The sequence below is a fragment of the Micromys minutus genome, assembly GCF_963924665.1.
Source record: "Micromys minutus genome assembly, chromosome: 2".
Lineage (NCBI taxonomy): Eukaryota > Metazoa > Chordata > Mammalia > Rodentia > Muridae > Micromys > Micromys minutus.
The window spans coordinates 18,767,588-18,780,860 of NC_137971.1; the positions used below are offsets into that span (position 1 = coordinate 18,767,588).

The window sequence follows — 13,273 nt, forward strand, 5'->3', positions numbered from 1 at the left end:
TATATACTTGGGGAGGAAGATGTCTAATGAATCTGGTCAATTTCAGGGACTTATTAAGGATATTTTAAGTTGTTTGTTTCCTGTCGTAACTGTCTTGCCTGGAGGATGGAGTGTTTCATGTCCCTGTAAACATTCTTTCTAAAATTCCCTGTTTGACATCCCCATTTATCCTATGTCTTAAGTTTCTCTAAAATGAAAGGCTTAGTTAACTGAAAATTGTACAAATCCATGGTTCCTATCCATTTTCAGCCACCTAATGATCCTTATGGCATTCAGAGAGAGGACCTCATCCTGAGTCTCCGTGCTGTGCTGGCTTCTACATCACGTTTTGCTGAGGTAGGTGTGGCCTAAGCTAATGTAATAGTCTCTGCCCAGAGAATGCTCTAAAAAGAAAGAGCAGTATGTGGATCTGGACATGGCTCAGCAGTTAAGAGCACTGGCTGCTCTTCCAGAGGACCCAGGTTTGATTCCCAGTGCCCCATAGTGGCTCACAGCCATGTGTCACTCTAGTTCCAGATGATGCAATGCACCTCTCTGGCCTGCTTGGCACTAGGCATGCATGTGGTATACAGACATTTATACATGTAAAACAAAATTGTAAAAACCAGTTTTTTAAAAAGTAAAAGCATAAGGAGAAAGAATGTTGTATTATATATCTTAAGGTTGGTACCCTATAAGTGTCTTGTATGTCAAGTACTTTCAGACTTTCAATATCAAGAATTTCATCATCTCATCCCTTAAAATACTAATCTCTTCTGTAGACAGCGTACTTAACATCTAACAGCTTTGTTAAAGTGCCCATTTCTCACATACCATAGCATGGCAGAAAAGTTGGCTTACAGTTGTAACTTGTAACCTGGACCTCACTCCTTGGTGTAGCACCTGTGTCAGGACTGATGACAATGTGGGCATTGGCTAAAATACTTTCAGGCTTATGCTTTTCCCTTCTTTGCCACAGTTCTTACTGCCTCTGTTAATTGAGAAAGTGGATTCTGAGATTTTAAGTGCCAAGCTTGATTCTCTGCAAACTCTGGTGAGTGTATCTCCTTGTAGGATCCAACTGTATTTACATAGGTTAGTGATACTAAAGTACAGTTTCATGGACAGCCAGAGGTCAGTTCATGTGCTTCTAGGACTTAGGCTTATATTGTTTATCTAAGCAGGTGTTAGATTCATATTGTCTTATTCTGTGTAGCTAAGAACTGTTGTGTTTTTTTTGTTTGTTTGTTTTTCTTTTTGAATTCTTGAGAAAGGGTCTCTTAGGTCAGGCTGGCCTTGAATTCCTTATCTTTTTACTTCCACTTCCCAATTAATAAGATTAATTGTTTGTTGTTAATGCACACTTTGTCTTAGTGGAGGATGGGTGCTGGTAATTGAACCCAGAGCTTTGTGTATCCTTGGAAAGCAAGCACTCTTTCACTGGGCTTTGTCATCAGCCTTGTACTTTCAGTAGGAGTTAGGGTAAGCTCTTTTCTGAGCCCTTTGTAGGACTTTTAGGACACCTTAAAGGTTTTTCTGCTGAGCATCCACCTTATCTTGGGTGTGAGCTAGTTGATGGCTGTGGTTCTCTCTGCAGAATGCTTGCTGTGCTGTGTATGGACAGAAGGAGCTAAAGGACTTCCTCCCCAGCCTTTGGACTTCCATCCGCAGAGAGGTGAGTGTTGGTTATTAGATGAACTCACTGGGGTTAACTAACAGGTGCCAGGCATGAGGAGAAGTAAGGGACCTTCCCTGTCCTTTTCCCTGTCTCTCAGGGTCAAGATGCTGGGTTTGGTTTGGTTTGGTTTTCTTCAGTGAACAAGCAAGGGGATAAATAGATTCATGACCACCTTTGTACAATGCCTGCTTCCTTGTCCTGTCATGGCAAGGAGCATAGGTGAATGAATGAATGAATGAATGAATGAATGAATGAATGAGTGGGTCACGATAACCTCTGTTTTGTGTCGGTAACCATTTCTTGCAGTGTGTCATTCCTAGTGGAATAAAAGACTTGTTGAACATGTAACCAACAAAGAAGATACTAGTAGATTGGGTTTTTAATTTTCGTCACTGTGCCCCAAACATTCTCAATTTTTCTGTACCCCAAGAAGAAAGGCAGTGGATGGGTGGGGACTATATCTGGTACAAGCTTACCTCAGTAGCCATGGGATCCCTTTCTGACAGGTTTTCCAGACCGCAAGTGAGCGAGTAGAGGCAGAGGGCCTGGCAGCTCTCCATTCCCTCACTGCGTGTCTGTCTTGCTCCGTGTTAAGAGCTGATGATGAGGACCTCCTCGACTCCTTCCTCAGCAACATTCTACAAGGTAATGGGACCATGGAGCCAGCAAAGGGAGTGAGCACCTTAGAACTAGCATTCCTTTGGGCCAGTGGCCCTTTATGGGTGGTTCCCACATGTCCAGTAATTTGAGGATTGCAACCCTACTTATATTGAGGGTAGTTAGATGGTAACTGCTAGCAAACAACTCCAGGTGTCAGTCTCCAACCTCTATGGATAAAGGGGAAACAGGCAATATTTGGCCTATTCCCCAGGTCTGTGATTGCTGCCTCTCTAGACTGCAGGCACCATCTATGTGAACCAGACATGAAACTTGTATGGCCTAGTGCTAAGCTGTTGCAGGCAGCTGCAGGTGCGTCTGCCCGAGCCTGTGAGCACATCACCAGCAACGTGCTTCCCTTGCTGCTGGAGCAGTTCTACAAGCACAGCCAGGTAACACAGATGGGATTTGGGTGCCTGTGGTCCCTTTCTTGGAGAGATGGAAGCTCTAGTTTGGTCTCAGATCTGGGGTTTTCTCCCATTGGCTATAGCTTATAGTCTCTGTCTTAAATAAAAGGTTAATTATTAGAATAGCAGAGCTGAAATCCTTTAAAATATTCTTTGACCCCAGTCAGTATTCCTTGAAATATTACAGAGCAGCCAGAGGCGGACCATCCTTGAAATGATCCTGGGATTCTTAAAGCTACAGCAGAGATGGAGCTATGAAGACAGAGGTGAGGTCACATTGCAGTTGAGGTATCCTGGGAAGTTTTGAGCCTTGCAGCCCAGAAGTACAGCAGACAGAGTATTACAGAGTAGTCCAGGAGAGTAGACATGTTTATAGGCTGCAGCACGATGTGATACTGACTGCATTGCCATTTTCAGTGCAAATCCTGGAATCCCAAAATCTGCTCAAAGTTGTGTGCAGCACTGCAATCAGGAATGGGTGTGAGCACTTCTGACCTGGCCTTTGTCTCTCCTAGATGAAAGGCCTCTGAGCAGCTTCAAAGACCAGCTGTGCTCATCGGTGTTCATGGCTCTAACAGACCCCAGCTCCCAGCTTCAGCTTGTTGGCATCCGGACGCTCACAGTCATGGGTGCCCAGCCAGGTATATCTCAAAGGAAAAAAGATACAGAGGGTATTGATCCTTCCTTGCATTATCTGTTGGAAATGAAGAGCAGTGATTTTTCTGTTCTCACTGCAGCACTGTGCGGTGTAATTTCTGATAGAATTTCTTGGAAGGGCAGCGGCTGCAAGTAAGGAAAGATGAAGGTTGTGTTATTTCTAACTACAGATCTTCTGTCTGCTGAGGACTTGGAGTTGGCAGTAGGTCACCTGTACCGATTGAGCTTCCTGGAGAAAGATTCCCAAAGTTGGTAAGAATCGAAAGCAGTTGAGGTATCCTGGGCAGTTGTTCCCACCTTTGTATCAGTTGCAGTAGATTCAGCAAGGGCCAGAGTTCTGTGCTGTGAGGTTTTGGCTGCTGAGTGGTCAGAAAGATGGTGGCACATGCCTTTAATCCTAGCACTCAGAGCAGAGGATGGAAGATCTCTGGTGAGTTTGAGCTCAACCTAGTCTCCTTAGTAAGTTATAGGACAACTATGGCTACACAGAGAAACACTGTCTCACAAAGAAAAATCAAAAAAAAGAAGTCCTGTCCAACTAAGTGTTGTAGGACTTGGGTCTTGCTCTTCAGTAAGGTAGCCATGAGAGCCTATTCTCCTGGATCTTCCTGTTTTCAGGCCTTGGGAAGAGAATGATGGACCAAGGCTCAGCTAATTCTCTTCTTTGTCCCTAGTAGGGTGGCAGCACTAGAGGCATCAGGAACCCTGGCCACTCTGTATCCTGCAGCCTTCAGGAGCCACTTGCTACCCAAGCTTGCTGAGGAGCTACTTAAAGGTATATGTGCTAGTCTGTGGCCTAACCCTTGCTAACAGGGCTTTCTGAGGAGGGCCTTCACACCATCACACATGGAAAACTTATCTTACTAATTGCTTTCAGGGGAGTCAGATGTGGCTAGAGTGGATGGTCCCACCAAATGTTCCCGGCATCTCTGCTGTCTGCAAGCTTTGTCAGCAGTTTCAACACATCCTGACATTGTCAAGGAGACACTGCCTCTGCTACTGCAGCATCTCTGTCAAGCAAACAAAGGTAACTACCAGTAATACTCATCAAGGGGCAGGGCTGAATGAAACTGCACTAGGCCTGTGAGTTGTAGTTGTGTATAGCAGTGACATGGTGAGTGATGGTATATATAGTAATATTAACATAGCTGTACAGTGAGCAGATGTACATTGGTATACCTGTTAGCTCACATATCGGCCTTTTTGTGTCTTAGCAGTCTTGAGAATCATTTCTTCTTGGTATTTTGCAATATTCAAGAAACAGTAAAAAAGAAAGAAAGAAAAGAAAGATCTCAGTCCAACCCAGTCAGCCTCATTATCTTTAAAAAATGAATAAGCTACTCTTGTTCCCAAATTGCACACATACACAGTCTGACCCGGCAGTACTATTCTAGAGATCCTGTTCTATCTGTACGTATAAAAGTTGCGCCATGAGCTGGGCATGTAGCTTAGTGGGTAGGGCACTGTCTGGAATGCTTGGAACACTGGGTCACATCCCCAGCACTGCATCGAGTAGATGATGTCTTTCCTGCACACCAGCACCCAGATGTGGAGGCAGGAAGATGAGAAACACGTGGTCATTTTGGATACATAAAACCCTTCCAGAGGACCCTTGTTCAATTCCCAGAACCTATACGGCAACTCACATATGTCTGTCACTATGGTCACAGGGGCCCCTGACACCCTCTTGTGGTTTCTGTTGGCACTAAGCATGCGCATGGTAAACAGACATGCACATGGTGGCAATATACCCGTAGACTTTTTTTAAAGAGATTACTGGAAGTGCTTTAGAGAAAACCCTAAGGAGATTTCTGCCTTTGTCCTCCACAGGGAATATGATTACAGAGTCCAATGAAGTTGTTGCTGTCTGTCAGAGTCTCCAGCAGGTGGCAAAAAAATGCCAGCAGGACCCTGAGAGCTACTGGTATTTCCACAAGACAGCTGTGCCCTGCCTGTTTGCATTGGCTGTGCAGGCGTCGATGCCAGGTGAATTCTCTGCTTCCATCCTCAAGCAGGTTGGCTTTCTGCCAGCATTGGACAGCACTACCACCCTGGGCATTAGGGGCACTGTGTGTGTTGTACTGCCAAGCAAGTGCCACTGTAATGACCAGTGACAGTTCCCAGAATCGAGTGGTAATGGCATCGGTCAAAGGGATGCACATTGCAGTTGTTATGCAATTAATTTCTTAAGACCGAGCTTTGGAATCCAGTAGGTCTGGATGGGTTTTGTCTTTAGTTTGCTAACTTTACAAGATAACCTTATCTAAATGCTTCTCACTACAACACGCAGAATAAGGCAGAGTGTGTGTGTGTGTATGTGTGTGTGTGTGTGTGTGATGACATATTGTGTGATCACAGGTTATTGATAAGGATTAATGATAATGTGACAGTAGTGCTCATTGCATAATAGTTGCTTATAAATAAGACAATAAAAATAAACGTATCTTTAAAAGTTTTGGAAGGCCAACATATCTACTTAAAATGCAAGACGGTCCATATTAGCCATGTTTTTCTCTGCTGACTGTCATAAGCACAGTGCTGTGTTCCTAGTCCTGTGCCCTTTGAGGTTTTAAGCCTATAGCTTTTGTGCAGGATACATTAAACTTACTGGTTCTCACCAGTGTGGTGGAGTACTCCTATAATCCCAGTGGAAAGTGGAGGCAGGAGGATAGCCCATGGTAGCTGCATGTCTTAATTCCAGCAGCATGCAATAAGCAACATTAGGTGGCCCTCTTTCTTTCTTTCTTTGTTTTTTAAGATTTATTTATTTCATGTATGAGTATACACTGTGGCTCTCTTCAGACACACTAGAAGAGGGCATCATCTCATTACAGATGGTTGTGAGCCACCATGTGGTTGCTGGGAATTGAACTCAGGACCTCTGGAAGAGCAGTCGGTGCTCTTAACCACTGAACCATCTTAGGTGGATCTCTTGTGAGTTTGAAACCAGCTTGGTCTATATAGCGAATTCCACACTAATTAGCACTACAGGATGATACCCTGTCTCCAAAGGAAGAAAAAGAAATATCCTGACACATTACGGACTGGAGAGTAGCTCAGTAGTTAAAAGTGCTGGCTGCTTTTCCAGGGAACCTGTGCTCAGTTCCCAACACACAACCACTGGTCAGTCTAGCTCCAGGGTATCTCAGACCCTCTTCTGGACTAGGAGACCACTTGTTCTCAGGTGCATAAGCCTTCCCCTACACACAAACATTTAAAGAATGCTCTAGAGTTAGCCTGTTAGGAGGACAAGAACTACTTTGAATTCCTTTTTCCTTATTAGTCTCACTATTTAGCCCAGGCTTGACCTCAAGCCCACAATCCTGCTTCAGCCTTGTAAAGCTGATACTACAAGCAACTTTGACCCAAATTTTAGGTACTTTTTCTCATGAAAGGGCTTTTCTGTGTAGTCCTGGCTGTCTTGGAATTTGCTCTGTAGACCAGGCTGGCCCCAAACTCAAGAAATCTGCCTGCCTCTGCCTTCTAACCACTGAGACTAAAGGTGTATGCCACCACTGCCTGGTCAAATTTGGGTTTCTGAACCACAGTCGTGGCATTCAGGTTCTGTGGGTACACATGTGGGTTCTATTCTTTGCAGAAAAGGAATCCTCGGTTCTGAGAAAAGCACTCGTGGACGATGAGGTCTTGGCTGAGTTGGCATCTGTCATTAGCACTGCTACTACCCAGCTGAGCCCTGAGTGAGTAAAACCATGAGGAGGACATGGGCAGAAGCCAGATAGTGCTTTCTCAGTTGTCCATTGAACGTGTGTGAAGTGTGGAGGCAGTTGTTTTATAAGTTTGATGGTGACACAGAGGATCTTTTAAAACACCACATACTATTAGGGCAGCCTTGGGGTAATGGGTTTTGTTAGTGGTTTATGTTTTAGGGGTTTTTAAGGTTTATTTATTTTTGTCTCATGTGTATTGGTGTTTTACCTGCATGTAAATGTGTGTACCATGTGCGTGCAGTGCCTCCTATAGACAGAAAAAGATGTCACATCCTCTAGAACTTAGCCTCCCTGTAGGTTCTGGGCATGAAACTCTGGTCCTATGCAAAAACAAGTGCTCTTAACCATTAAGCCATCTTTTCAGTCATGGGCTCACGAGAGGACTGTTTTAAAAGTATGCATTGCACTCCTAACAAGCTTGTCGGCCAAGAGGCTTTGATCAATCTGGTTCATTTCTATACTATCAAGGTCTGGACTAGAAGTCAGTTTTGTACCAGATTAACATAATACGTAACAACCATGGCACCTGCACATACATGTGCACATACACTAACTCCTTGATGATACCTGATACTCTGTCTCCAGACAAGCTACCCAGAGCGTCACATGCATCGTGCCCCTCTTCTTAGATGGCAACACCTCCTTTCTACCTGAAAACAGCTTCCCAGGCCAGTTCCAGCCGTTCCAGGTAATAGTCTATTATCTCTGATGGTGTGAGCCTAGAGTTTACATCCTTTAGGCTTCATTTTTAGGACTGTTCTGTGGTGGGTCATACGGACATACATTCCTTCTGCTGGTGGGTCAGGCTCAAAGGAGTTCTTCTTCCTTCATAGGACAGCTCCTCTGGGCAGAGACGTCTGGTTGCACTACTTACTGCATTCGTCTGCTCCCTTCCACGAAATGTAAGTGAGCACAGTTGAGACTCTTGAACTAAGATGACCTCTGGGCCTAGCTTACAGGCTAGGCTATCTTTTACTTCCCCACTTAATTTAAGTTCTTTTCCATACTGAACTCTGATGTTGCTTTCTATTGAGTATTTCTTAGAGTTCAAGTGTCTTCTGGGTCCATTACATGGCCAGGTTTTCTGTAGGTGGAAATCCCTCAGCTGAATCGACTCATGCGGGAGCTTTTGGAGCAGAGCTGTGGCCACAGCTGTCCCTTCTCCTCCACTGCTGCCACCAAGTGCTTTGCAGGGCTTCTCAACAAGCAGCCTCCAGGTACTGGGCTGGGCAGGGTTAGGAACCTCCTTTGGTCATCTAGTGATGAAATCTACAAATTTAGTCCTTGTTTTCCTTAAAGAAACTCATAATGACTAATCTTCGTCTACTGTCCTCAGACAGTCTTTTCAGAGACTAGAGCTTAGCAGAGCATTTCAGGGTCCAAGAAGAGAGTAGAAGGAGAAGGTTCAACTCACTCCTGCCATCTCTTTCCATCATAGTGCTATCAAGAATGGGGGTTGGGGGTAGCTGGAGAGATGGCTCGGGGATTAGATATATATACTGCGCTCATAGAGCAATTCCCAGCAGCCATGTCTGAAAACTCACAACTGCTTGTAAGTTCAGTTCTCTGGACTCCAGGAGCACCTGCACTCAAATGTAGATAGCCACACAGACACTTGGAGACACATACTTAAAGATAATAGAACTATTTTTAAAAGATGCTTATCTTTCGCATATGAGAACTTACCTGTTATGTGTGTATACACCACATGGGTGCCCAGTGTCCTCGGGAGCCAGAGGAGGGCATAAGATCCCCCAGAACTGGAATTGCATGTGGTTGTGAACTGCATATGGGTTCTGGAGCCAAGCCGCAGTCTTCTGCAAGAGCACTTGATATTCTGAAGTGCTGAGCCATCTCTCCAGCCTCCACGGAGTAAGTCTATTGTAGTAGACAGGTCTCTCAGGGGCCAGCACCCTGTGTTGGGTCCTGCACCTCTGCCATACAGACTGTCCTGCTGGCATTCTGTCATTTTGATTACCATTTTCTAATAGTGTCTTACGTGCTCTGCACCCTGATCAATTTACATCCTTTGTCCTTAAAGAAAGACCTACATTGCCATTGCACCATTGTGTCTTCCTTCCTTTCAGGGCAGCAGTTGGATGAGTTCCTCCAGCTTGCTGTGGACACAGTGGAGGCAGGCCTGGCTTCTGAGCCCTCCCGGAATCAGGCTTTCACACTGCTGCTCTGGGTAAGAAGGTAGCATAGATGCTGGCTAGACACAGATGACTGAAAATTAAAGAACACATTCCTGTTTGTCCCTGTAGTAGTTACTTTCTTATTGCTGGGTTAAAATACCGTGACTAAGATAGCTTATAATAGAAAGCATCTAATTGGGTTTAAATTGGTCTCAGGGTCAGAGTCAAGGCATGAGAGCAGGAACAGCTGGGAGCTCAAATCTTGATCCAAAATCTGGTGGCAGAGAGACTGGGAATGACTTAAACCTTTTGAAACCTCAAAACCTACTGCCAGTGAATCTTTCTCTAACAAGGCCAGACCTTCTAAGAACTCAATGCCAGAGACTTATGGGGGACAGATATCTCATTCAAGCCACCAAAGCCCCTGAGCCACATACCTCTGGGTTCTGGAGTTTGAATGTCAGGTCCTAATTGCTTTTTTGTGACTACAGGTAACCAAGGCTTTAGTCCTCAGATACCATCCTCTCAGCGCCTGCCTGACAACCCGGGTAAGTTTCTAACACATTACTGGAATCTAAAAAAGAACTTGCCAGGCCAAGCAACCACATGGTGGCTCACAACCATCAGTAACAAGACCTGATGCCCTCTTCTGGTGTGTCTGAAGACAGCAACAGTGTACTTATAATAAACAAATTAATTAATTAATTGAAAGAAAAAGAACAACTTTCCTTGGATCCTATTTACTTCTGTTTGTTTTTTAAGATTGACATTTTGTTGGATATAGTGGCTCATACTTTTCGGTCCCAGCACTCAGGCAGAGATAGGCGGATCTCTGAGTTTGAGGCCAGGCTGGTTTACCTCAAGAATTCTAGGACTGCCAGAGCTACATAGAGAAAGCTGTGTCTTTAATAAATAAATAAATGTTTGCATGTTTTGCGTGTGTGGCCATCGTATACAAAATGTGCCATATGCATCCCTGATGCCCAAGGAAGGCAGAGAACATTGCCAGATCCGCTGGAACTGGAGTTAGGAATAGTTGTAAGCCACCGTGTGGGTTCTGGAAGTACTCTCAACCACTGATCCACCTCTCCAGCCCCTGGTCTCTTTTTCTTACAAAGCTTTCATTCTCTTTGATGTTTTGGATTTTTCTTTCTAGGACACTTAAAAGGCTGGTTTTGTTTTTTCAATAGCTCATGGGCCTCCTCAGTGATCCAGAACTAGGCTGTGCAGCAGCTGATGGCTTCTCTCTGCTCATGTCTGACTGCACTGATGTGTTGACTCGTGCCAGCCATGCCGACGTCCGGATCATGTTCCGCCAGCGGTTCTTCACAGACAATGTGCCTGCTTTGGTCCAAGGTTTCCATGCCGCTCCTCAAGGTGTCTGAAAGCTGATCTCCAAATACATGGTCTACTCTTGACTATAAGTCCCTACAGTAATTTAAGACCCAGATGCTATATTGGGGTCTATACCTACAGAGCTATATTTCCATCCCACTTTTCCTTGATGAGTATGAGCTATTATGAGCTCAAAAGGCTTATTAAACTGTGTGTGTGTGCGTGTGGTGTGTGTACATGTGTAGCCAGAAGTCAACATCCAATACCTTTTATTAACATTTATGAGTACACTGTAGCTGTCTTCAAACCAGAAGAGGGCATCAGATCCTATTACAGATGGTTGTGAGTCACCATTGCTGGGAATTAAATTCAGGTCCTCTGGAAGAACAGTCAGTGCTCTTAACTCCAGCCCTATTACATTTTTTCTTGTCTGTGGAGATCACTCCTTCCACCATGTAGCTTCCATTGATAGAACACTAATCAAGCTTAACAGCAGGTGCCTTTACCCACTGACCTGCTGATCCATCTCGATGACCTGGTTGCATGTTCTTCCGCTGTTCTCTAGTGTGTGTGTGCGAGAGTGCGCACAAAAACACATGCATCTGGAGGTCAAAGAACAACTAACAAAGTTAGTTGTACCTAATGGGTTCCAGGCCTTTACCTAAGGAGCTATCTTGCCAGCCCTTCTACTTTATTTTTTAAGACAGGATTTCCAAGTGAACCTCGAGCTTGCTGCTTTGGCAAAATCAGTTAGCCAGCAAGCCAAGCTCTCTCCACTCAGGTGTGCACTGCAGCACTTACCTATTTATGTGGATCAGTGAGTCCTCATATTGCACAGAAAGTATTTTCCCACCTGACCTATCTTCCCTAGCCTCAACCCTTTTCTTTAGGCAGGTCTCACACTGTAGCTCAGACTGGCTTTGAATCCCTTTGCCTTAACCTTCTGAGTGCTGAATAGGCTTCAGTAACCAAACCCAGCTGATTACCTACTCATGTGAGTTAGAGAGTGAATTCTCAAACTGAATATCTAACCCCAGTTTTTCTCCTACACATCTTTTCTTTTCATCCCCAGACGTGAAACCAAACTATCTGAAGGGTCTGTCTCATGTACTCAACAGGATCCCCAAGCCTGTGCTTTTACCAGAGCTGCCCACAGTAAGTCCTGGAGGCACCCTCAGCAAGGGAGGGGCTACAGCTGGTAGAGGGAGATGCAAGATCATAATGTGCATCCTGTTTCCCATTGCTTCTTAGCTGCTTTCCTTGCTGCTGGAGGCACTGTCCTGCCCTGACTCTGTGGTCCAGCTTTCTACTCTGAGCTGTCTCCAACCCCTACTACTGGAAGCACCCCAGATCATGAGTCTTCATGTTGATACTCTGGTTACGAAATTCCTGGACCTCAGCTCCAGTTATTCAATGGTGCGTTGAGCCCAGCACAACCTTCAGTACCTTTCTCCTTTTTCTCCCCTGACCTCATTTGTGTTCCAGGCTGTCCGGATTGCTGCTCTTCAGTGTATGCACGCTCTCACTCGCCTACCCACTTCTGTGGTAAGTCTTTGACAAGGCAGAAGTGCTTGTTTGAGTTCTCCAAGCTGGCCTGACTTGTGTACACTGTCATACCTGGTTGAATACTTTTTGCATTCAAATGAAATTAGCCACCAACTGAATGTGGTAAAACAGTAACTACATACACAGTACACATAGATGAGTATAGATATGCCACTATCCTTCCTCCTGAGTGCAGAATGAATCTAGTAAATTCTGATCACCTTATAACATTGGTCATCTTACATTCAAACCTCAAATAAGAAAACGGGCTGGAAAGATGGCTCACTGCTTAGGAGCACCAGCTGATTTTCCAGAAGACACAGGTTTGATTTCTAGCATCCATATGGTAGTATACAATCATTTGTAATACCCATCCTAGGGGAGCCAGTGTCCTTTTCTGGCCTCATGACACCAGGTATACACAAAATAAACAATTCTTTAAAATAAGGCACATTTCACTTCCATTAGCATGAGCTGCATGGTGTGGGAACCATCATTTCCTATTGCTCGGCTTAGCAAGAGTAAGATGGTGTCTCTGACTTCACAGCTACTGCCATACAAATCTCAGGTGATCCGAGCCTTAGCCAAGCCTCTGGATGACAAGAAGAGACTTGTGCGAAAGGAAGCAGTGTCAGCGAGGGGGGAATGGTAAGTGGTTGGCTGAAGGGAATGGTGGGACCAGGGAGAATCAAAATAGTTTTGTAACTAACATTCTTTGTGTCCACAGGTTCCTGCTGGGGAGCCCTGGGAGCTGAGCCCTTGGTCCTAGCCTAAACCCTCCTGACAATCTAACCTGCAAGTACTAACTATTGAGCCATCATCCCACAAGGCAAGACCACTAGCCTGCCTTCCATGGATGCAGTACAAATGCTGGGCCTCTCTGCATGGCTGTGCAAAACTCTTCAAAGAGCCATTTCTAATGGATTGTTGAAGAGACTGAGACTTGGGGAAATGACGTTGGATCCTGGGGCTCTCTTGTGTCCTGTCAGGAGTAGGAAGCTGTGCTGCTGAAGGATCAGTGTAGCTGAGTGTGGCCTCAAGAACTAAGGATGGTGTTACATGAGTGCACCTACCAGAGAATAAAGACTTTTTTGTAATGGGCAAATTCACATGTATTCCCTTTATCCTGTAATAGCACATACTGAAAGCTCC

At 44.9% G+C, this 13,273-nt stretch overlaps 1 protein-coding gene across 4 annotated transcripts in view; it reads left to right on the forward strand.

Moving 5' to 3' along the window:
• MMS19 (MMS19 homolog, cytosolic iron-sulfur assembly component) overlaps positions 1–13,257 on the forward strand; it is a 33,214-nt gene extending 19,957 nt beyond the window's left edge. For 2 of the 4 annotated variants that reach the window (XM_080911615.1, XM_080911617.1), the window contains exons 9-31: positions 250–336; positions 959–1,033; positions 1,577–1,654; positions 2,164–2,302; positions 2,552–2,706; positions 2,909–2,987; positions 3,237–3,362; positions 3,549–3,630; positions 4,053–4,153; positions 4,256–4,405; positions 5,209–5,364; positions 6,977–7,076; positions 7,692–7,794; positions 7,940–8,008; positions 8,197–8,323; positions 9,194–9,294; positions 9,733–9,789; positions 10,432–10,618; positions 11,649–11,731; positions 11,828–11,992; positions 12,062–12,121; positions 12,669–12,769; positions 12,849–13,257. In XM_080911615.1, the coding sequence (XP_080767741.1) occupies positions 250–336; positions 959–1,033; positions 1,577–1,654; positions 2,164–2,302; positions 2,552–2,706; positions 2,909–2,987; positions 3,237–3,362; positions 3,549–3,630; positions 4,053–4,153; positions 4,256–4,405; positions 5,209–5,364; positions 6,977–7,076; positions 7,692–7,794; positions 7,940–8,008; positions 8,197–8,323; positions 9,194–9,294; positions 9,733–9,789; positions 10,432–10,618; positions 11,649–11,731; positions 11,828–11,992; positions 12,062–12,121; positions 12,669–12,769; positions 12,849–12,876 (2,409 nt within the window). In that variant the 3' untranslated portion in view covers positions 12,877–13,257. The remainder of the gene's footprint in view (positions 1–249; positions 337–958; positions 1,034–1,576; positions 1,655–2,163; positions 2,303–2,551; positions 2,707–2,908; positions 2,988–3,236; positions 3,363–3,548; positions 3,631–4,052; positions 4,154–4,255; positions 4,406–5,208; positions 5,365–6,976; positions 7,077–7,691; positions 7,795–7,939; positions 8,009–8,196; positions 8,324–9,193; positions 9,295–9,732; positions 9,790–10,431; positions 10,619–11,648; positions 11,732–11,827; positions 11,993–12,061; positions 12,122–12,668; positions 12,770–12,848) is intronic. The other 2 variants (XM_080911618.1, XM_080911616.1) reach the window with 2 other exon arrangements.
• The last annotated feature ends 16 nt before the right edge of the window (positions 13,258–13,273 follow it).